Source organism: Spermophilus citellus (assembly GCF_964194105.1).
Source record: "Spermophilus citellus genome assembly, chromosome: 7".
In the NCBI taxonomy this organism is placed as follows: Eukaryota; Metazoa; Chordata; class Mammalia; order Rodentia; family Sciuridae; genus Spermophilus; species Spermophilus citellus.
In genome coordinates, this window is record NC_138188.1 from 53,360,514 (window position 1) to 53,384,472 (window position 23,959).

The 23,959-nt window shown below is 42.0% G+C and overlaps 1 protein-coding gene across 1 annotated transcript; it reads right to left on the bottom strand.

Annotated features, from left to right (window-relative positions):
- Positions 1 to 7,788: 7,788 nt before the first annotated feature.
- On the bottom strand, positions 7,789 to 23,579 carry AADAC (arylacetamide deacetylase; the record flags this gene model as incomplete). The annotated part of the gene is made up of 6 exons (XM_081301899.1): positions 7,789 to 9,618; positions 11,528 to 11,699; positions 14,691 to 14,760; positions 15,739 to 15,952; positions 18,489 to 18,807; positions 23,470 to 23,579. The coding sequence occupies 6 exons, from the start codon at positions 23,577 to 23,579 to the stop codon at positions 9,022 to 9,024; spliced, it is 1,482 nt and encodes a 493-aa protein (XP_081158025.1). The 3' UTR covers positions 7,789 to 9,021.
- Between the last annotated feature and the right edge of the window lie 380 nt (positions 23,580 to 23,959).

Here is a 23,959-nt window from a genome sequence, read left to right on the forward strand (position 1 = left end):
TTAAACTAAATAGGTTTAAATTAAATTAATAGTTTAATTTAAACTTTTTTAAATTTATTTATTCTAATTTGTTATACATAACAGCAGAATGCATTTCAATTCATATTATACACATAGAGCACAATTTTTCATGTCTCTGGTTGTACACAAAGTGGAGTCACACCATTTGTGTCTTCATACATGTACTTAGGGTAATGATGTCCATCTCATTCCACCATCTTTTCTATCCCCAGGATTAAACCAGACACCCTGTGCCTAATAGAAGAAAAAATAGGCCCAAATCTTCATCATGTCGGATTAGGCCCCAACTTCCTTAATAAGACTCCTATAGCTCAAGAAATAAAATCAAGAATGAATAAATGGGATGGATTCAAACTGAAAAGCTTCTTCTTAGTAAAAGAAACAACCAGTGAGGTGAATAGTGAGTCTACAGAATGGGAGCAAATCTTTATCACACGCGCATGAGATAATCTCTAGTATTATAGGCCTCACTTTGAATCTGAGATGCAGTAAGCTCTGCAGGGGACCAGCCACTTTTTAGGGAAGGAGTTCTGTCCTCAGGGAGCACACTTCTGGGGATGCCCAAGATCAGAAGATCATAACTTTTAGCTTTAGCAGATTAGTCTGAAAGGATGCTAAGTTCCTTTTTGGTTGACATGAATTAATACTGGAATGCCTTCCAGAATCAGTCAGAACCATGTCTCTCAGCTTTCGGAAGCACAGGGACTGCAGGCTTGCTGGGTCACATGGTAGCACAGTAAGGGAGGGCACCAAAGAGCAAGTCACCTGTGAAGACAGGTTGGTGGGTCCAGACCTCTGGGAAATCTGAGGACCGGCTTGGGAGGAAGAGACGCAGACTGTCAAATAAGACACAAAACGAGGTATGTGTGTGTCTGATAATCTGCCAAGCAGTGCTTCACTTGGGAGACAGACTCTCATGAAGATCAGACCTCCAAAGGAGTCCCTGGGGGGTCATAGAGACAGAGCAGCCCTGAAGTGAAACACGGAGGCTTTGATATGGGGACACCTCGTCCTCAGAACCCTAGACCTATTGGTACAGGTTCCTTGTTTTAAAGACACTGGGAATAAGTTTCTGAAGGCCCGCTCTCAGCCTCCTTCCAGAATTCTACAGCCTATTATAAGAGGCTTGAACTTTAAGGAATCTCAAGCTTTCCAAAAAGTGTTATTTATAGTTTTATTTTATAACCATGCCCAACCCTGGGGCCTAGGGGCAAGGAGGATGAGATTGTTCAGGTGCCACTGGAGATAACTCCAGCCCTCACCAGTCTCTCCTTGACATCCAGCGAGAGGAATCGTGAAAGCTCCTGCTAGGAGCTCAGTGCTGATCAGCAGAGCTGGGGACTTGGGGACTGCCCCAGGAACTTGGAGACATCACCATAGTAACCAAGGTAGTTAGCTGCTGTATGCTTCATCTGTTTCCCAAGACCCAAGAGTCTCCTCTCCTGGCCCCTCCCTAATGAGTCCAGGACAGCCTCGATCTCATAAAGCAACTGGTGACACAGCCTTGTTGGAAGCTGGCCTTCTGAGGATGACTTTCTGCTCTGCCATTGATTAGCCATGTGACCTTGGAAACCCACACAATCTCCACTCCTTTCTTTTTTTTCCTGGCAAATATTGGCTAAAGTTGCCATCAGCTCATGAAGTCATGAGAACTAGACTGTAGGCACACATGTCTCTATATTCATTTAGGTCTATGACGTTTATCTAGGCTCCTCTAGGACACACAGTTCCTAAGTAAGGCAAGACAGACATTAAGTGCCCTCTAAGAGATAAATGTTAGAAATGGGAGACTGAACCTTTAAACAAGGCTGGATCTATGTATGTGAAAAGGAGTATTCCTCACTCTAAAGGGTTTCTTAACCCTCTGTACACTGGATTCTCAGGAAGCGCTAGAAAATGGTCAGGTGCTTGCTTCTCATCCCCAGAGACTCAGATTCAATCACTAGGAGTGTGGCTCTCCGTGCTGCCTTGAAGTTCCCTGGTGACAGTGATCTGAGACTGTTAGGGTCTGTAAACAAGTCAGGATGGTGCCTGGCATTTTGCCAGAGGGAGTGGTTTGTGAAGTAACACCAGCGAGCCATTAAGTGTGGAGATTCCTTATTGGTTGACTGCTGTATCTAGTTTATGTTAATTAAGATAAGCTGTGTGGAATGTATATATACCCCTCCTGTCCTACAATAAACGGCTCCCACTCCTGCTGTATCAATCTACACAAGTTGCTCGTCACCCCCCGGTTATTTTGCTGCAGGCGGAGTGCGGCATGAGACTACAGTGTATGTCAGAAGAAGAGGTTCTGATTTCCCCATTCTGATCCAAGGAGCCGCTGAAGGCAGAGGAGATCAGGGAAGAGACCAGCATGCATGGGCCCTCAGGAGCTTCTCTCAGTGGCTCCTTGTCGACCCCAGCACTGCCACAACTGACCACTTCCCGCCCCTTGGAATTCCTGTGTCCTCCCTTGGACACACTTTTCTAGCTGTACTCACAGCTTCTAGGCTGCAGGATTGCTGCAGGAATGGCCAAGACCTCATTCTGCTTCCTTCTGTGTCCCTGCAGTCCATTCCCCACAGGATGGCCACAAGTGTCTATCACGTGTGGTGCCAGGGCAAGTCCTCATGGATCCCCGAGAGTTTGGTGGAAACACTCACCGTGTGTGGCTTGGCATCCAGGCTCCAGGTGACCTCTCCTTTCCCGCCAGCTTCCTGCCACTGCTCTGTCCAGGGAAGAGGCCAACGGATGAGGTGAATCCTGTGGCTTTGCCTCGAGCTCTCCACAGTGCTCCTCCAGTTTCCCACGCTGTCCTCTTCACTGGACACTCTGTTTTGCTCTTCAGAAGTCAGGGCAAGTGCTCAGCCCCCTGGCGTTCCCCTGGCATGACGCCTCCTCCCTTCTCTCTGTCCATTCAACAAAGCCCTTATCTATGACTCACAGCTGAAGTGGTGAGCTTGTTCTCTCTGCCACCAGATCGGCTTTATTCCAACGTATTTGGGATCCCCTGTGGGTCTTTCTGAAGGAAGGAAAGATCCAGTGATGGCATCATCCTTTCAAATGATTCTCAGTCTACACTAAATCTGAAGAAAGATCAAAATCAAGAGTCACTGACCTGTGATCTTTGGAGCCTGAGCATCAATGACCCAGGAACTTGAAAATACAAATGCTTGGGTGCCAAACCTGACCTGCTCAATCAGAAACAATGGGTGGGAGCCCAGAAATAAGTTCTCTGAGCAAAGCCCATGAAAGTCTGAGAAGTCCTCTTTTACCCCATGTGCTCCTTCATCATAAATACTTAGCCAAATATCTTGCTCTTTAAAGGCATTTAAATGAAAAACCACACCTGGGATTATTGCTGATATTTGTGTACACAGAAATGCCAAGAAGCATAAACATTGGCAGAGTAAGATTACCAAACTGTTGTTGCAGCAGAAGAACATTTGTTTGAGAAAAGTTCCTCACCATGCCCTGAAAATACTTCCTTTTCATAGAAAGCAAGAAGAGTTATTAAAGTAACTCTTATTTCTTCTTTGTGAATATAGGCTAAGTTCCTTCTGCTGCTTCCAATGTGTTAGGATGCATAGAGCACAAGGGAGTAGAACTTGGTACTCCTTTACCCCCTGGGTAAAGCTTTATTAATTAGAAGTTGGTCTCGTTTTCTGTTTTGAAATGGAAGAGGATCAAGGAGCACTGTTCACCACGTGCTGACCCTCTGACTAGAAGGGACTGTGACTGACAACCAGGCCACTTCCAACACTTGTCCTAACTCCTCACATTATGTTTGAAATGCAGGCAATATTCCAAAAATCTGATCTTTAATTGTGGCCAATTTGTGAAAGAACTCTCAGGGAAATTTCTAACCTGATATCTTTGCTAATGACTTTTCTTTATTTGTTAGTTGAATTACTTGTTTGGTTTCTCACTTATAAAATGGGGAATATTGATAAGAAAAATAAATTAGCTAATAGATATGATACTTGTGGTACTAATTTGAATTATATTTATATATATATATATATATATATATATATATATATATATATATATAATTATGTGTGATTATCCTCTTGTAAAAAAATAAAAATAATGTTTTCAAATGATTACTACTAAATGACAATTCTGATGGATAAAATAACAAGATCATCTCCTAGTGATAAATCCTATGAAACAATTAAACAGGTGGGATTAAACTTGACCTGTTTGGAGAAGAGAAACCAGGCCAGGCACTGTGTATGGTCAGTGTGCCAGAGCAGGTGGAATAGAATTTTAAGTAGAGTGTGGAGGAAAGGCCTAAGAGAGATGTTCATGTTTGGGGAGATGATTATCTGAGGGACAGGTGCTAAAGGCAAAGGGACCCAGACTCTGAGCTGGAGATGAGGAATATAAAAGAGGCCAGACTGGTTGGAGAGCAGAAGACATGCATGGTATAAAATGAAATTGGAGATGAGTACTAGCTTAGACTGTGGCTAAGACCCAGTAGGTCCCAGTCACCTTGAGAACTTCAGGTGACAAGCTGCCCTGGATGAGAAGCCTTTTGAACAGAGGAGTGCTATGTCCTGAATTCCATTTTTAAAAGATCATCTTTTCCTATGTGTTAAGAGTAATCTCTAAGAGAACAGGAATAAGGCACAATGACTAATCAGGGTGCCATAGGAATCTTAAAAGTTGAAAAACAGTGGTAGGTTAAGAAATGGTTGAGTTCTCCAAATATTTTGGAGATAAAAACCAAAAGGATTTGCTGCTGCATTGGTATACGACAGAAGGAAAAGCACCGAGCTCTGACTTTGAGGTTCTCTCAGCCTGGGCTTCCAGAGGAATGTTGGAGTTCCATTTGTAGTAATAAGAAAGTTTATGAGAGGCAGTGATTTCCAGAAGAAATTCAAAATTTTTAGTTTATCTTTGTACATCTCAATCTGGAACTGACCAGGTCCCAGCTGGATTTGTGAGTTGGAGCTTTCAGCACACAGGCCACTGGGGACACCAGTGGAAGGACTCTCCATGGAGAAGAGAGACAGAGACGCAGCACATGCCATTGAGAAAGAGAGGCCAGAGAAGTAGAAGGGAATCCTGGAGAACTGGATGACCCGGAACCAAGTGAAGAGGCAGAGGGTGAAGAGGCAGAAGGTGAAGAGGCAGAGAGGTGCTGGGTCAAATGTTGCTTCCAGGACTAGAAGATTAGGATGTAAACTGACCCTTAATGCAGCCATGTAGACGTCATGGTTTGTTAAGACAACTTGAATGTTTCATGAAAAATGACTGATGACAAGAATATAAAGAGGTAGTAGAGAAAAAATAAAAGACTCTTCCCAAGAATATTTCTATAAAAGAAAGTAGAGACATAGGGAGGAAGAAGGGTAAGAAAATGATCTTGACAAAGTTTTGTTGTTTTTAAAAAATATGTAAAAACAAAATATATATTAATGGGGATGATCCAGTAGAGAGAGAAAGACCCATGATGCAGGATTAAAAGGAGATAATTACCATAGCAACCATTTCTGGGAATCCAAACAGGATGCAGCCTCCTGACATGTGGAGGGAGACAATCCAAATGAGAAGCACAAACACTTGGCTCACTTATGGTAGTAGCAGGTGAGACACTGGGGTCAATGCAAGGTGGGAGTTTGTGAAAGTTTTCTTCGGTTGTTTCTTCAATGGTTCCTATTTTCTTAGTGAAATGGAAAAGAAGGTCATCATTTGAAGAAGTAGCAACGAACTGTTGGATATATGAGTACAGTTTAGAACAAAAGAGTTGACGCCTAGAGACCCATAACATGACCGCCAACATCATTAAAAGTGCACACCTGAGGTTTTCAGTCTTGATTAAAGGGAGGGCATTTCAGCCCAATTTGGGTTTTTCCTCCCCCATGTTTAGCTAGACGGCTCATGTGCAGAGTCAGCAGGGAGAGGGATTTCTCCCAGGTTGGAACTTCCACAAAGAATCAGATAGACAAGAGAGTGGATGGAATGTCCAAGAGTGGGGTTTTGGTAAGGAGCAGAAGGAACACAGGATGACAGTGAGGAGGGTGAAATGTTGGTATGGCTGATGAACTTCAAGTCCTATTTATCTCAAACACTGCCCAGATTAAGGACCCAATGAATATGCGTGTCTGATGCTGAGATTATGGAGGAGGCACACTTGCTGGTCACGACACATTCTGGAATGCCCGTGGAAGTATTTTATTCAAGGAGAAAACAATATTCTTAGAGGAAGCATGCCTAGTAGCTGTGGGTCTGGATGCTTCCTGGGCTTGCCAATGTAACAGTGAAATATTAACAGGGAACTCAAAGACAAGACCTTCTGAGACATGAGGTGGAGAAACCCAGGCCCATCATGTGATTGCAAGAACAGGCAGCTGTGGTATGGACTGCAGTAAGGTTTTGCTGTAAAGGGTCACGTGATAAATGTGTTCTGCATCAATATGTTCCACTCCTTCTCCTTCCATTTCTTCATCCTTCTCTTCTTTCTTAACAATTCCCCATAACTTACAAACCATTCTTAGCTCAGAGTGGTACAAAAACATGGCACCATCTGAGTTTGGCCTGCAGGCTGTAGTTCCCAGAACCTGAACAGGCCTGGAGGTAGGGCATGGTCTGCAGGCAGCCAGGAGTAAGGCAAACCCCTACCCTCATCCAGATCCTGTAAGGGGTCACATGACAAATAAGTTCTGTGGTATTAAAAACAGAGAAAGTGGTATGCTCAGGTGCTAGTTTTCAATTGTTAGATTTGAAGAGAAGGAAAGTACAAAAAGTTGGGGATCTCTAGTTCTTTGCTGAAATGAACTTAACTGTGGCAGTCTTGTTTTGTGGACCTGTTTCAAGCTATTTTGAGAAAATACCTGATAGTGAGATTGCTGGATCTTTGGAAGTTGGAGGGTTTCTCCCTAAGCAGTCACCCTGTTTGGAAATTGTATCATTGCACTGTATTTCATTAAAAATAGCTAATCTAAAAATGTTATGACCCTAATCAAGATATAGGTCAAGCTTTGGAAATGTTAATTTTATAATTTCAGTAAATGAACTCTCCGGCCTGCTTTTATGGCCTGCTTCATTCCTTCCTGACTTTAATTGTGGGAATTATTTGTTTAATGTGAAAACATCATAGGTGACTTTTAAGTGCACAGCTCTCTGGTCCAAAAGATGTTTCCTTTAAGTGATCATGTTAGTGTTGCTTTTTCCTACCAAAGAAGGAGGGAGGAAAGGGAGAGAGAAGGGAAATTGCATGGAAATGGAAGGAGATCCTTATTGTTATACAAAATTACATATAAGAGGAAGTGAGGGGAAAGGGAAAAAAATAGGGAGAGAAATGAATTACAGTAGATGGGGTAGAGAGAGAAGATGGGAGGGGAGGGGAGGGGACATAGTAAAGGATAGGAAAGGCAACAGAACACAACAGACACTAGTATGGCAATATGTAAAAACATGGATGTGTAACTGATGTGATTCTGCAATCTGTATACGGGGTAAAAATGGGAGTTCATAATCCACTTGAATCAAATGTATGAAATATGATATGTCAAGAACTATGTAATGTTTTGAACAACTAATAATTTTTAAAAAAAGAAGGAGGGAGGAGATGTAAAGAGGTCAAGTTCCAGACATGGATTAATTCATGAGTTTATTTCAAAACAATGAACCATTTTATAGTCAGTATAGAAATTTGGAACCACACACCCAGCTTATATCCTTATTCATTGCATTTCCTGTTAAATATGACCTTATCCACTTATTCAGAAAATAATTGTTCCACTTATATCTTTATTCATTGCATTTCCTGTTAAATATGACCTTATCCACTTATTCAGAAAATAATTATTCCACAATAGCTATTTAATAAGTTATCGATATTGATCTATGTGGCATATTCTGCTAATTACTTCTTCTTATTTTATTTCTTCACATAATAAAAGGTAATTTTCCCAATTACAAAACTTTGGCTTGGCCAAATTTCTTGTGGCACTGTCCTGGGAAATAAAATATAAGGAATCTATTGTTTGCAGTTTCTAAGGTCGCTGCCATTTTCCTGATAAATTGGAGTGGCCTCAAAGGTACCCCTATGGCTTTAGCCCCTCTCTGCCTAGACTATTCAAGTGGTACTCAGAAGTGTAATAATTGTAAGTATAAACACAAGAGCCTGCAGTGAGGATGGTAAAGTACACAGAGAAAAGTCTGGAGTCTGTGCCTGCAGGGAGCCCTTGCACCACCCCTCAACACCTGTGACTGTGCTTCCTCCTAATTTGGATGCATTACATAGCTCACAGTCACTGCCAATAATTCTACCCAGGCTTGAGGTAATCCATTTTGTCTTGCCTTCCTCTCTGTAATGTCAGGATGGGCTTTTCACAGATTGATTTTTTTCTGTAGTTTTTCTATTCCTGGTCGGCTACTTGCACAGTGTATTCTTTGCCTATGACTAAGTCACTGTCCATTCTGAAGACCTCTTCAGTCTCTAGGGGACTCCAATTTCTCTACCTTTCCCCAAATACCAAGCAGCTGATTCCTCAGAGTACTGCCATGTTTATCAGCATTGAGCAGCATGACACTTGCTGGCTGGATTCTAGAGGTGCTTCAGAGGAGAGCAATTTGTAGGGTAATAAATGGCTCCGCACTCAGAAAAGGGGCACCTCACTGGAGGTGCTTCAAATCACAAATATTCTTTGATTAAAATCTTGACCTTTCTCCCAATGGCAATGTTTCCTTTTATTATCTTCCTGTACTTGTGAATAGAAGCCCAAACACACACACCAGATGACAGTAAGTAATAAAACAAGATATTCAAAAAGTAAGATTAACAATGTAGGAGGGAAAATGCCAGAAATAGCACTGGACAATGTGGAAAAATGGAGTGAAACCTCTAAAAGAAAGGAAGAAAATGGTAGCCCATCCATCACAGTAAGAATCATACTACATGTGAACTTGAAATAGACCACTCCAAGAAAGGCCAAGTCCACCCGCTGCAGATTTTCTGAGGTTTTGAGATTTGGTTTCCTTTTAAAACCACCTCTCCATGTTTTACTATAGATTTTCATCCAGCCACCGGATGTACTCCTCCATCAGCCTATAGTAAATCTTGAACACGGGGAAGGACAGGATGCCGTGGAGGCCGTCCTCCACGTGTTTGTGGGTCACAGGAACCCCGGCGTCCCGCAGGCGGCGCACATACATGAGCCCATCGTCCCGCAGGACGTCATACTGACAGGTGACCAGGTAGGTCAGCGGTAAGTCCTGCAGCTTGCTGTCTGCTGCCAGCAGGGGCGCGACCCTCACATCCAGGAATCCAGGGTGCTTTCTGGCTAACTCGGAGCTACCGAAAGTTGGAGCCTTATACACGTGTCCCTTGAGAAACTTCTCGGGGAGCAAGGAGCTCCAGTTGACCAGCTTGAAGAGGGGGGCCGCCTCCACCGGCACGTGCTGGTTAAGCATCATGGCCTTCCTCAGGGCACTGTCACTGGTGATGTAATTGGTATAGAACCAGATCACGAGAGACTTAGGCAGAAATGGTATGTATGCGTTGTCCTGATAGGATGGCGTTTCCACATCCAGAGTTTGCAGGGCAGGGTAAATTAGAGACTGGATCTTGAGTCTGATCTTGACATCTGGGTCATCCAAGAGCTAAGGAGGAATTAAGATTGATAACACCCATTATTTTCATTTGAAAGAATCAAAAACAACTGTAAAAATATAGGCTACATGTGAATGAATAGCCTCCAACAAAGTAATGACTGGAATATACCATCTCAACAGATTTCAAATATTCAAAATGGGCTTCTAAAACTAGACGTTCCTGAATTAAAGCATGTTTTTAACGTGTGGAAAACAACCATCCTGCCCTCCTCACAGATAAGGCAAAGGGATTTGATCAAGAATTGGCAGCTTAATGTCCTGCCTTTCAACCAAGAGTGACCACCGGAAGAACTCTGCAAGTCCTACTTCATTTCCTGTCTGTTAATGTAAAAGTTTATTAAAATATACTAGTATGTCAACTGGTTGTGCCATGGAGAGAAAGAATCACTTAATAAGGACTCTGACTTGGCTGTGATACTGCAGTGACAGGCTGGTTTGGGAGATTTGGACAGGTGCTGTTTTATTGGTGTCCATTTTCTATTTCAAGCTGATGCGCTCATGTTCATAAAGATCAGTGGTCTGAAGAGAGGAAGGTACAGAGACCAGACTGTGCCAGAAAAGTGATCCATAAAAAGACTTTTACAAGATGTTTTATTTTTTGAAATTAAAAGTACACTTTAAAATGTACTTTTATATGTTTTTAAAATTCATATTATGCTATAAAATATATATTTAAACTTCTCTATAAAATACAGCTATTGGATGTAATCAAGTATTTTGCAGATTGTGGTTATGTATTTACATTTTCACTAAATACCTATTTAGACATTTTGGAGACCATTTGTAAATATCATGTTTACAGGTTGCCAAATATTTTTAATATAAACTTATGTATGTGGTTTTCAAAACAACTCTCTGAAGTTTTAAAAGTTCATTTTTCTTTATAAGTGAGAAATGGATGCTTAGAGAGATTAAACGACCCAGTCAAGATGACATGTGGAAATTACTGTATCTCAAGAAAGTTCATATCTCCTGATGTCTAATAAAGTTACTTTTTCTACCACATTACAAAACCTGCAGTTGATTAGAAATCTACAGTGTCAAGTATTTGTTTTATATTGTGGTTATTGCAAAGCCCAAATGCAGATTCTCTCCTTCTGAAAATGTCATTCATTCGACTCTAGAAGCTGAAACACTTATATAAATCTATCTAACAACAAGAATAACAGCAATGTTGTTGAATTACTTTAAGTTCATAGTTTATAATTAAATGTCAGCTAATAAAATCTAAACTAGTACAGATGTAATTGATAGGTGGACTCTGCTTCTTCTCACCATTGCATTGAAAAATAGTTTAGATTTCAAACAATAGCAGTATGTTCCCTTTGCTATAAAAATGGAGTCCTTTCTATATATAGTGTGGGATTAAAATGCTATTTACTATTATTACTGTACTACTATTATTCAATAAAAGACAAATAAATCTTAGTATGTATGCAAAGAAATCCCTTGTCATTTTCATGTTTCTGCTTTGTAAATCTCACAGGAACCTCTGAGTGTGCTGATGAATTTCTAAAACTGGTGTGATTACTCCAGCAACTGAGGAAGACTCCCCTGAAGATCACTGAATACAATGGGATCTCTAAAAGGTTTGCCAGATCACTTCTGCACGCATGATACATTATCTCATTCATCTAACTAGTATAATATTTTACTGATGCAGATAAAATTTCAATCAAGGGATTATCTGTCACTTCATTAAGCAAGAAAATACTGTGACAGGAGTATAAATTGGTATAGTGATGTTTGAGGCTTTTTTTTTCAATTATTTCTTTAATATTTCCCAAGATTGCTGCCTTTCCATTTACATTCATATTTTAATATGTGTATTCAATCTATTTATAAGCAGATGATTTAAGGAAAAAATTTCAAAAACACGGAAATTGCCACGCCAAACCTGTTGTGCCACTGCGGCAGCCAAATTCCCCCCTGCACTATCTCCAGACACAGCGATCCTCCCAGGGTCCACGCTGTACTCTTCAAGAATATTTTTGTGCAGGAACCACTTTAAGGCATCATATACGTCTTCAAACTGGACTGGGAAGTGATACTTAGGTGCTAATCTGTAGCTGTGCAGAGAAAATGTGGTTTTCATGTAACTTTTTAAAATTTATAAAAGTGTAATATATGCGCCCAAAGTGCACAAAAGGGTACAACAGCCACCTAGCCAGCACTCAGGCCATGGAGCAGGACCCTGCCAGCACCCACACCTTCCATTTCTTCCCTTCAACAAGTACCCACACTAGAGCATGGGTTGATTGTTCTGTTCTTGCCCTTGATGTAAAGGCACACCTTCAGCACGTGCACGGGGGCCCTGGGTTTCCTGGGTGGGCGTTCCTTTGAGCCTCCTCTGCACCACTGGGTGTTTCCCTCTCCCTGCACAGTGCTGCACTGTGCGGATAGATCACAGCTCATTTTTACAGTAGCATGTGATAGGCTGGCCACAGATGGGCCCATGTGGCATGATTCCACTAGCACATGCATCTGAAAAGACCAAATTCATAAAGTAAAAGAATCTAACCCTGCTTGCCAGCCACTGTAGAGAGGGAGGAACAGGTGTTACTCTTCAGTGGATTCAGTCAAGCAAAATGAGAAGTTCTGGGGCTCAATGCATAACATGTACCTGTGGTCAACAGTGGTGTATTGTGCACAGAAAAGCTTAAGAAATTAGGTGTCCTGTTCGGACTTCTTGCCACAAATAAATACATGATAAGTAGATAAAAAGTATTTTGCAAAGTATAAGTATTTTTTAAAAGGTTCTGAGGATTTGCGTTCTTTGAAGTTGGACTTCTCACAAACAGTGCTGTTCTGAATATTCTAGTACATGTTTTTTGGTGACATCTATCTGCATTGTTGACAGCTATGGAGTTTTAATATATATTTAGTCTTATTCTATATTGTCAAAGGGTTTTGCTCAGGAATGTACCAGGTGATCATGACAGAGCCTGCTAATGCATGTCCTTGTCACCCTCTGGTTAGTGCTAACATCAGGGATGAAGGTCCCACCTAATGCATTTCACTGATGTTTCCCTGATATATACTAACTATTCATTTGTTTATTGATGGTTTGGATATCCTTTCCAGTAAGCTGTCTTTTAAAGTCAGGTTTTTATATTTTTTGGTTTTTTAAACTTATATGAAATAAAACTATATTTTAGTCAAAGGGAAAGAAATACCAAAGCTGTTCACTATTGTCTGAATATATAGGTGACTAACAGTTACATTGTACAATGACAGTTGTTATCTAAAGTTAAGTGAAGTACAATTTAATACCATGTACTTAATATTCACTCTGGATATGTATGTGGTACTTAAAATATTCAGTTTTTAAATTAAATTTTTGTTGCTCTATGATCATACATAATAATAGGATTCATTGACATATTGGCACATGTACATAATTTGGTCAATTTCATTTCCCCAATACCCCACATAGTATTTATGTATTTTAGATAAGAATATATATATATATATATATATATATGTATATGTGTATATATATATATATATATATATATATATGTATTTTAGCATTTATGTATGTACCATATGTAAATACAAAGACACTTCAAGACTTGGGATAATGTCTTTTAAGTAGCATAAGTTCTTAACTTTTAATATAATCATTTTGAGTTATAATTCTAAATTCACCATGAATTTACCTATTTAAATTGTGTAATTCAATGGTTTTTAGTATATAGAAAGAGATGTGAACCATTACCACAGTCAATTTTAGACATTTTAGTCACTATCAGAAAGAAAGAAAAGAAAAGAAACCAACCTGCACTCACTGGTAGTCATTTCTCATTTTCCCTGACTCCTCAGCTCCATTCCTGGGCAATCATTAATCTGCTTTCTGTTTCCAAAAAGAAAATTTCTTGTGTCTAGAGTTGCCATTTACCTTTAATATAAGAGTATATTCAAAGGCAAGGCATGAATTTGCATAAAATGTAAGATCTTATCTTTTAAATTTTTGTGGTTTATTAGTTATCTCAATGAATCAAACATAGGCATAGCTCGTCTCTGGACTTGCCATTATTAAGAAAACCATCTTTAAAGGCAAAGTTGAAATACAAACCAATGTTGGCTTGGATTTCCTAATTTCTTTTTTAAAAGGTGTTATTAGTGATCACTTACAAATGAAATTGTGCATCTCTGTGTTGCCACTATTTAGTAATATGATTTAACTTGACAAATGGTCATGAATGCTATTTCTTAACTTTTCTTTCATTTTCTGATTTTAAATAGCTATATAGGGCTCTAGCATGAGTCTACTGGCTGCAAACATTGTTTTCAAACATGGACTGTTGTTCTAGCATGGTATTTCACAGGAACTGACTTTATTTGTTCAATTTGAGAATAAAGGTAATGTTTTAGCCTCCTCCGGTGCTGGACACAGGCTGAGTCAAGTTCACGGATGTTATCTCTTAGTCTTCACAGTGACCCTCTGGGGAAGGAACCATTAGGATGTACTTTAAAGACATCCTCTGTATTCTGCTACCTTTACAGAGGATGTCTTTAAAGTACAACAGTCACTAATATGGCAGTATGTAAAAATGTGGATGTGTAACCGATGTGATTCTGCAATCTGTATTTGGGGTAAAAATGGGAGTTCATAACCCACTTGATTCTAATGTATGAAATATGATATGTCAAGAGCTTTGTAATGTTGTGAACAACCAATAAAAAAATAAATAAAAAAAAAAATAAAGACATCCTCTGACTTTGGGACACTCATTCTTAAAGATTATGACCTAATATTGAAAGGTAATCCAGTCCAATCATTAAGTCTGTAGATTATACAGTTTGAACTTTTGTGAAAAAACTCTTTACTTTCTGCTTTCCTTTCTGCCCAACAACCCCACCCCCTACACACACACACACACACACACACACACACACACACACACCTTTTTCCCAGTGCTAATCAGAGTAGGTCCCTCCTTTGCTCTTAATTGCCTGCTCAGTGTGCCCTAGGAGCCTCAGCCTGGCCAGGCCACGTGGCCCAGAGAGGCTCGCCCTGGGCGCATCAGCCGTGTACAGAACAGCCCAGCTCTTACTTGGTCGATACGACGACAGCATTCAGTCTGTCTGCTGTCCTTCTTGACAGCAGGTCATAGCTTATGAAAGCTGAAATAAAAGGAATAACAGCAGGATATGAGAATGGACAGGTAAAGGAAAGGTTTTATGTTGACAAAGCCCCTGGGTTTGTTTTCCTTTCTGGGACATGTCCAGGAGCTACTTCTAGAGCAACAGGGAACAGATGCAAGGCTGTGCTACCCCTCAGAACCACCCTCACACTGCCAAAGTGTCCCCAGGGTTCTGTGCCCACCCTTCCGGGCTCCTGGTAGACACAGGACAGTCTTCCCATTGTGGGTTCTCTCTCCCTCCTCTGCTCTCCTAACCCCCCACAGGGGTTGACCAACTCTGCCTGAGGTGGAGCTGGTAGCAATTCTCATTTGAACCCACATGTTCTTCCTCTCTGGAGCTCAGAGTTCTTGACCTGGACCCTGTCCAGCCTCCACTCCTCCCGTGGATCTGTATTCACTGGTGGGTAAACAGGTGACTATCAAGTACTCTGGGACTAAGTGTGTTGAGTGATTTTCTCAGTCACAAGACTGTGTCTTTTATCTCTAAAATGCTTTCACTTCTAAATATATTTCATTTTTTTTACTGTAAATCTATATGTCAAGAGATGTGTAATCTTTGCACACAATCTTGATGTGTCTGTCCTATGATAGCCTGAATTATTAACATATCAACTGATTACACATTTGAATATAAGCTCCATGAAGAATTCTGTCTGTTCAAGGATGCCTTCTTAGAATTGTAAATATGAGAATAAACAAATTAACCCTTGAGGTGGCCCTATAATACCACTTGGAGAATGACAGAAGCAGCAAAGTATGATTCTTAAAGTCTTCTCAGCAGGGAGGAGAGCTTTTGCCTCACAACTGTACCTGGGTGGATGAAGAAAGACATTCGTGGGAAAGGGGGATTTGAAGCTTTAAGGAAGAGCAAAACTTTTCCAGGAGGTCAAAGCAAGAGAGTTCGGGAGAGATGGCAGTGTCCCCCACAGAAGGCCCTGGTAGGGACTGTATCACTTACCAGCACTTCCCAAGCTCCAACCCCCTCCATGGATGTAAAACACACTCCTTCTCAGGGTGTCTGACTTCCTCCTGGGCACATACACACGGACAGGAGTGTTGTTGAATTTTGTGTCAGTCACAATGACATTTTTATGTGAAGTTGGTGGGACTTCTAGAAATATCACCATGAGCATGAAGAACTCAAGTCCCAGAAACTCGACAAGAAATGTAACCTGAAAATGAAATTCACACACATCTTTGCAATTCAAGTTCCAAAGGCTAAAGAGATCTCTGAACACGTCAGTCTGCACTGATCCTTAATTAGCTCCAATGAAAGGAGCCAAATCCTCACACTAGAATCTCCTTTGTCCTTTCAGAAGAAACAGAGGTGCCAAGGCTGGCCTACAGTGGTCGTCAAAAGGAGGAAAAGCATCCAGTTAGTCCTCTTTCCATAAAGTGAGATCAGATCGAAGCTTCAGGGCTCCAGCGATGGACCAGACAGAGGAACCCTCTCTCAGGAACCTCACAGGTCAGTGCAAAAGAGGAGCCTTGCAAAGCCCTGACCACGCTGTGGCCGAGCTGTGCATGGGCAGAACGGCCGGCTGAGAGCACTGGTGGAAGGAGGTTTCACCCAGGAGGCAGGATTTTAACCGACTTTTGAAAGAAAGACCATCTCCCATAAGAATTTAACTAAAAAAAAAATGTTAAAAAGGAAAACCAACTCCAGCAGAGGTGCTATGTAGCTGGACAATGTGGGGCCTATTAGGCTTGATGCACAGGGGTGGGGGCAGGTCAGGAGGGAAAGAATGGACAGGAGGAAGGAGAGGCCAGGAGGCTGGCCAGCCTGCCTGCAGTCTGCCCTTCTACCTGAGAATAAGACACTGCTCCAAGCGCTCTATGTGCTTTTGTTACGGAGTGCATGAAAACTACCAACCACCGCACCAAGTTGAAAGGGGGCAAAGGGTTCTTTGAAGAGCAGGCTAGCACCTCAAAGAACTCCCAGCACCTGAATTTGGAAGTACAGAGTTTATAAAGGCAAGACCCACAAGAAGGATTGAGGCACATGTAGGTCAGAAAGACCCTGTTGAGACAGATATTTCTATTACATGAGAGAATTGTTTTGATTGTACATTTCAGAGTCATTTTATTCTACGTCAGGGCCATAGTCAGGGATGCGGGAAGCTCCTACTGTACTGTTGACATGGATACAGCTGTCAGGAGACTGAAAAGAGAACATTGTAAGCAAACGTACAATGGAGTCAGGTCAGAACCAAATAGCTTCATTTTGGTTCTTTTCCATTTCACTTTAATCTCAGTAATATGACAGCTTGCCTGCATGGGGCAGGGAATATTATCATATCACTGAAAGATGAGGAAATGAACCCAGAGAAGTTAAGAAAGTAGCCCTAGATTGCACAACTAGTTGTGCAATCTGGGGCTACTTACTTAACTAATATTTTAAATCCCACAGTTTTATTTTTTATTCATAACACAATTCTTTAATAAAATATGTGAATACATACGCAAAGATTGTCAAGCATCTGAGGGAAGCCAGCCAAACTAATCAGGAAAAAAGAACAGATGAATTGTAAGAGAGCAAATATTAGGAAGGAATTGTCCCCTTCTTGAAACTTGGCCAGCTGTACATTACATGTAGAATTAAATTACCTCTTACTACCTTTGGCCACACTGCCCTGCCTGGCATGACACCGAGGCTCTTCAAATTAGACTGCAACCTTTCCCATTACACCCAAATGCTTTAAGTGACTTCTGGGACTTGCCGATGGGTTGTGCTTGGTGTCTCTGCTGGAGAACTCTCCTTAGTGCTCAGGCTGCCGGCTTCATGTCATCCCATAGTCTCTAAGAGGCATCTCCTCTTCAGAATGGGCTTCGCTGATCCCAAACACAGGAGCCCTGCTCCTCACATCCGCCCTTATTGCTCTTTTCCCCACTGACTTGTCTCTTTTAAGTCAGTTCCTAGGAACTGAAATAATTCATTTATTTGATTTTAATTTACTATTTTCTCTCCCACACTAAACCTTGTTTGCCTAACAGATTTCAGTTGTTGAAGAAGTGTGAAGTAAAATGTTCTAAAAACAGAACTTTAAGAATAAAAGGAAGACAAATGAAAAAATATGGGCAGACCCACCCAGGGTGCAGGAGAGGGCTCTACCTTCCTTGTCTGGGGACACTGGGCTGCTCTGTCAAGCAGGCAGTTCTCATGATGCAGCGGGGACACCCCTTCCATTTCTGCACATTATGTCCATCGTGGCCACCCTGGGCATGTGTCCACAAGGCTGCCTATGCAGGGATTCCTTCAGAACTTGTGTACATGCCCTCATTCTATCCACTGAATCCTGAAGGAGAATGCGGGGATGTCTGTCAGGATAGCGGCTACACAGGCAGACGGTCTGTCTCTGGTTTCCTTATTAGATTTAAATACTAGCCCACACCCGAGATGAGCAGTTCAAAAGACGGCTAGCATCGTGACATTAATGCTACTAAACATAAATCATCTTTTCAGTATGCCTACCCAAATGGCCCTCACTCACTGTTCTTGATATTTGTGAATGTGATTGCAGTATATAAAATAGCAAGCAGCAAACGAACAAGCTATGTTTCTAAGTAATGAACAGTCAAAAGTCAGAGTACTTAATTTTAAAAGGTGAATAAATCACTCAATCGAAAGAAGAGAATCTTGGAAAACGAACTTCTTTGGATCAAATGGCGGCACATGCCCATCTGAAATTCAAAAAATTGCAGACTTACCAAATGTGCAAGAGCTTTCAGAAGTGTGTTGGTCAACATCAGCTCCTCAATATTCTCTGGGAGCGGCGTGTAGATGCAATATGCGTCAGGACCCCCAGGAGAAGAAGGAACCGTGACCTTCTTCCGATGCTGCTGCTTCTTGGCCTCCCTGTCTTCAGGAACACAGAATATGCCTCCCTCGCTGTGCCTGCCACTGAGCTGTGACAGCCAGGAGCTGGCCTTTACTTCCTGAATGTAGAGGTGTGCACCTGGCCAACAGGAAGCTCGATAAAATTTAAACCCCACTGTTACCCAGCATGGATCCGGGTGAAAGCGAGTGCTGCATTTGATGAGTTACAGGAAATCTGTGCAAGTTCTATCAGTGATCTCACTCTTATATGTGCTTCAGCAAGCATGTATTGAGCAATCATGTTGAAAAAGTGTCTTTAATCCTAACGAAATATTCTTAGGAAATATACAGGATGCAGAATCTTATAAAAGAGCTCATTGTGGAATTTGCAAAAACAAATAAACATACTTTTACCGCCTCTCCCCACCCATGGTACTAGGGATTGAATCCAGGACCTCGGAACCATGCATTCTGGAAAAGTGCTGTACCTCTGAGCTCCAGCCCCTATCCTATGAACATATATTTTTTTTTAAGTATTGAAAACATAGGAAACAAAATAGCCATCGTTTCTGCCTCTACAGAATTCACAGTAAGAGATCGGAAATACTGGCAATTCGTTATGATAATTTCTTGAGAGGAGAGTTATGAAAACTAATGATGATAGTAGTGATAACAGTAATGGTGAAACTTACTAATTATTTATTATACCAACCTGGCCCTATGCTAAGTGACTTACATACAGACTTTAAATGAGTCCAAATGATAAGTCTATAGGATCAACATTATTGTTTGCCTATAAATGAGTGAAATGAGTTTTAAAAGGGCTAAGTAACTTGGCCACGGTCATATAACTTGAAGTATTAGAGTGAGAACAATTTAGGTAGCTAAGAGAATTCAAAGCTTTTTACAGACATGGAGCCTCAAGACCGTGTGTGTGGGTGAGTGGGTGGGTGGGTGTATATGGGTGTCCTACAGTGGAAAAACAAAAAGGAGATAACAACAACAACAACATCACACATTGCTGAGATCCATGCTGTGGACACCTTTGTGTATTTCCTACCATATCTTTTTTCTACTTCTCATACATCTTTCCTGCCTGAAGTCTGGAATTAATCATTTTTTTTCAAGGAGTCCTGATTTCATTAATCAGGGAATGAAAGTAGAGGAGAAAACCTTGGAACTATATATACTCATTGATGCTAGACCATTTTAGTATACGGAGAAAGTACAGATTTGAAAAATATGAATGATTTTTAAATTTGACACCACAAGATTTCCCCTCTGTTTCTTTATTTTTACAATTACATGTAGTTTTTCAAGTGGACAGTTTGTTTGTGTATTACTGAAATCACACATACTACTGTTGCAAAATTAGAAAACGGATACACAAAACAAATTAAATACTTTAAAGCATTTCATATGACCCATCTTTAAAGCAGCATTCTGAGAAAATGGGTAAAATTTGATAGGTACCTTTGGTACTTCGTATGCATTTATTTTGGATATAAAACCAATTAGTAACCATATTAAGAATGACTTCAAAATGAGTACAACAAACCTGGGGTTAATACCAACCTGTCCCGATGGGCGTTGTTCCATGGGCACATTCTGGATTATGCCCACTTGACTGACGCCCTTCAGGTTTATCCCACTCTCCTGCACTGATATTGACCTTTTATGATATTCCCCAACCCTGAGCAGCTGAATGTCTCACTTGTCGTTGATGGAGATTATGGTTATACCCTTAAGGGAGCCACCTGAGATCTTTCCTTTGAGGACTCCAGTCATTCTGTGGCTTCAGCTGAATAAAGTATTACTAATAATAATTACAGCTAGCATCAACGGTATTTTTTGGTTGTCTCCTGTAACTTTCCTCATGAGGGTTGATGAACTGACACCATCCACATACTGAAAGCGAGCCAGATCCTGCTCAGAAAATTTAATTAATTGACCCAAAGTGTCCAGCTCATTTTCTGGTTCCACTGTTATTACTTCATTTTACTAAGGGGGAATCTATTTCTTAAATGTGAAATTCTACCTTTGTTCCTCTATATTCTCTTCAGAACAAGATGGTCTGAATTTTCATTTGTTTTGCCACCCATTAGCTGTATCTTTTTATGATCCTGGTATCATGAAAATTTGATTACTGACATTATCTGACATTTGATTTACATGAAAATATAAGTTCTCAAAATATTAACACAAATATTACTATAATCAGTCATACCAAGAAGGGATGTTTCTGCCTTAAATTCACCCACTTGAGTCAGATACTCAATAAGGTCTCTAAAAATCCACTCTCCACTGTAATGTTACCAGCGTGATGCAAGGTTAAGTTTCGTTGTTTGAATGGGTACTCAATTTGCAAAAAAAATATTTTATGTTCAGTTTAATTTTTAATAGTGAGCAATATCATTTCTATAGCTCTGATTGAACCCACCTTTCTGCATTCCTGTCTTTCATTCTGGAGATGGATTTCTGTAAACTGTGTTTCCCAAATTTGTTGCCCTCTGGATTCTGCTAATTCCTACCAGGGGCAGGCATCAGTGGGAGATTGGAAGACAGAAAAGATGAGTTCAACTGATACTTCTGTTTCTTCTAGAAGCCTCTACAATTGTCAAAGACAGTGCCACCTCTGGCATCTTCTGAATTCCAGCAAGGCCTGTCCATCACACTCAGAAGTGCTCTCGGCAGCAGCCATGTGGGGCCCTCAGGAGACCAAAGTGCTGTATGTGCAGCAGCCTCCTACAAACCCAGCTCCTGATCACAGCTCCTCCCTTCTTGCCCACCCATCCCAGGAATTCTGACAGCTCCTCACAGCAGCCAGTCTCTGGAATCTATTATTTTTTTAAAGTTCCAACATCTGTGTAGACCACTGTTTAGATAGATGACTTCTGTTAGCTACATTTAGCACCATTCCCCTCTCTAAGTATGGGTGCAGATGATAAAATAAAACATGTATTGTACGCCTATTGGTCAGAATTATACACACCAGTCTTCTCCCCACGAGTTCCTCTCAGCTTATCCTCTGAAGCAATTACAACAAAGGAGAAGTCAAGAAACACGAATTTCACAGTGATGATTTCAAATTTTACTCACAAAAAGGTGGACATACTTCAGAAAGCCCTGGGCCTTTACGTAAGTTAGAAACATCTGAAGCGATTGCTTGGTGTCCTTCAGGGCTCAGACCTTGGGAAACAGATCTGGGATTCTGGCCAGTGAAGGAAGAAGCGAGGCACAGTTGGGATAGTAAACGTGCTTCATTCCAAGGCAGCAGAAGGCCCTGGGCCCTGAGTCTTTCCATAGGCCTTTTTGATAGGCAGGCCAGACAAAGAAGCATGGTGTCAACAGGGTGTGTCGCAAGCTCATGCTCACAGCAAATGTCTATGACCTTGAGTACATACGCTGAATCAGGGTACTCATGACTTTGACTACCTACTGAAAACACAATTCACCAGAAGGCTCAGTGAGAGGGCCTGACTATCGCCATCTTGGGCCTGCCCTACAATCTACCACTTTAGGGTTCCTTGCTATACAGTCCACGTGTTTGGAGTCTTCCACCATGACCCCAAGGTAAGGAGGGCAAAGCCCTGCGACCATTGGCCACAAGAGTAGTACAACATACGACAACATGTATATTGCTAACACACAACCAGAAGATAGACCCAGCTCACCGCCTAGGTTTACTAAAAAACAACACCAATTTCCTCCCATACTGAGGTAGCAATGAAAGCCCTTCCCAGCCACAGACCCTGTGCCCAGCCCTTCATAGAAGGTGGGTTGACTGCAGTCCTAAGTTGTTCAGGGGCACAGTCTGGACTTGCCAGGGTAGTCAGGCAGAAGTCAGGGGCACTTGGCACATCCCCAGCATGCAGAGGAGTCTCCTACTCTGGCGTAGGCGTGTGTCGGGTTCACAATGGTGTTGACGAGGACACACCTATGAACCAAAGAACAAAGCCGTGCATGCAAGATTTGAGTATTGGGAAAGCACAGTGGCCACCTGTGGTGGCTTCCCTAGCAGTGATGTCACACTCCTGCCCCTTGGTCTTGAACTTTAGCAGGCTTGTGTGCATGGGAAGCAGGAACTCATAATGGGCCAAAGGGAAAGAACAAACGCATCCTTTAAAATCTGGTCCCATCTAGGAGATCTGGCCAAGTCACATTCACGAGGATAGGGGACATTCGCTGGTCACCCATGGTGTCATAAAGAGATCATATTACATATCTTTGCCCTGTGAAGTTAGTGCTGCCTAGTGGAGGGGGTGCCTTTACTGCCCAGGGCTGTCCACTCCACAGCTTCCCCCCATTCAGTTCTTTGGGAGCAGGCAAGAGACCAAACCCTTGCTTCCCAAACCCAGGCTTAGGTACAACCTTTGTGGTCACCTGGACCAGTACTGGGGCCATGTGGGCTGCAGCAATGCCTCCACAGGAGCTCATCTCCCTCATCAGGGACACTCCTTCAGAGCTATCACAACTGCCCACAGACCCTGTGCCCACCCCTTCATAGAAGGTGGGTTGACTGTAGTCCCAAGTCCGTGCTGAAGCAGGCTATTATCTCTACAGTGCCTGCAGCCTGTGGGGGTCTGGGACATGTAGCTTCCATCGAATCTGTAACTGAGTTGCCCCTCACTGTACCCCCTGACCTGTGAGATGGGCGCCTTGATCACTATTGTGATGAGCTGGCCACACAAAGCCATCAGCACTGTTGGGGTACAGATGGTAGCACTCTGATGCACTTGGCCATGAGGCCAGGCAAACTGCAAGCTTGTGGTTGTTTCAACTTCCGTTGAGGCAAACACAACCCTTCAACATCAGGAATGGGCCACTGTAGTCAACCTGACATCATGCTAAAGAGCTACGTCCACACATTACCTGGCTGGCTGTGGCTCCAAGGCATCGAGGATGAGGATACCCCTGAGCACAAGCCACACAGGCTGGTGGACATCCACCAGGTCACTCCACATGGCACCTGGTTTGACCATGTCTCGCATGGTTTTCATATTTGCATGTTGTAGGCATTACTGTGATCAAGGCACAGATCAGTGGGAGCATCTGCTTCACCATTCCCTGGGCTAGTCAGAGGACGTACGTGGCCAGTAACATGCCCTAAAATCACCTGTTCCAGTGGCCTAGCTCCCAGAGATCTTGCCACAGAACTTGCCCCCAATACACAGCACAGCTGTCAGTACATGTCACCAAGGGGGTGTATCATTTGCACTCATCACCCAGTGTGTGGCTCAGCTCACTGGCCACTTTGTCCTGTACAGCATAAAGCCACACAGTGGCTGTCTTCAGCTCCACAGCCACCGCCGTCCACACAGGCTGATACAGTGGACAGTTCATAGCTGGAATGTCAGTGCCC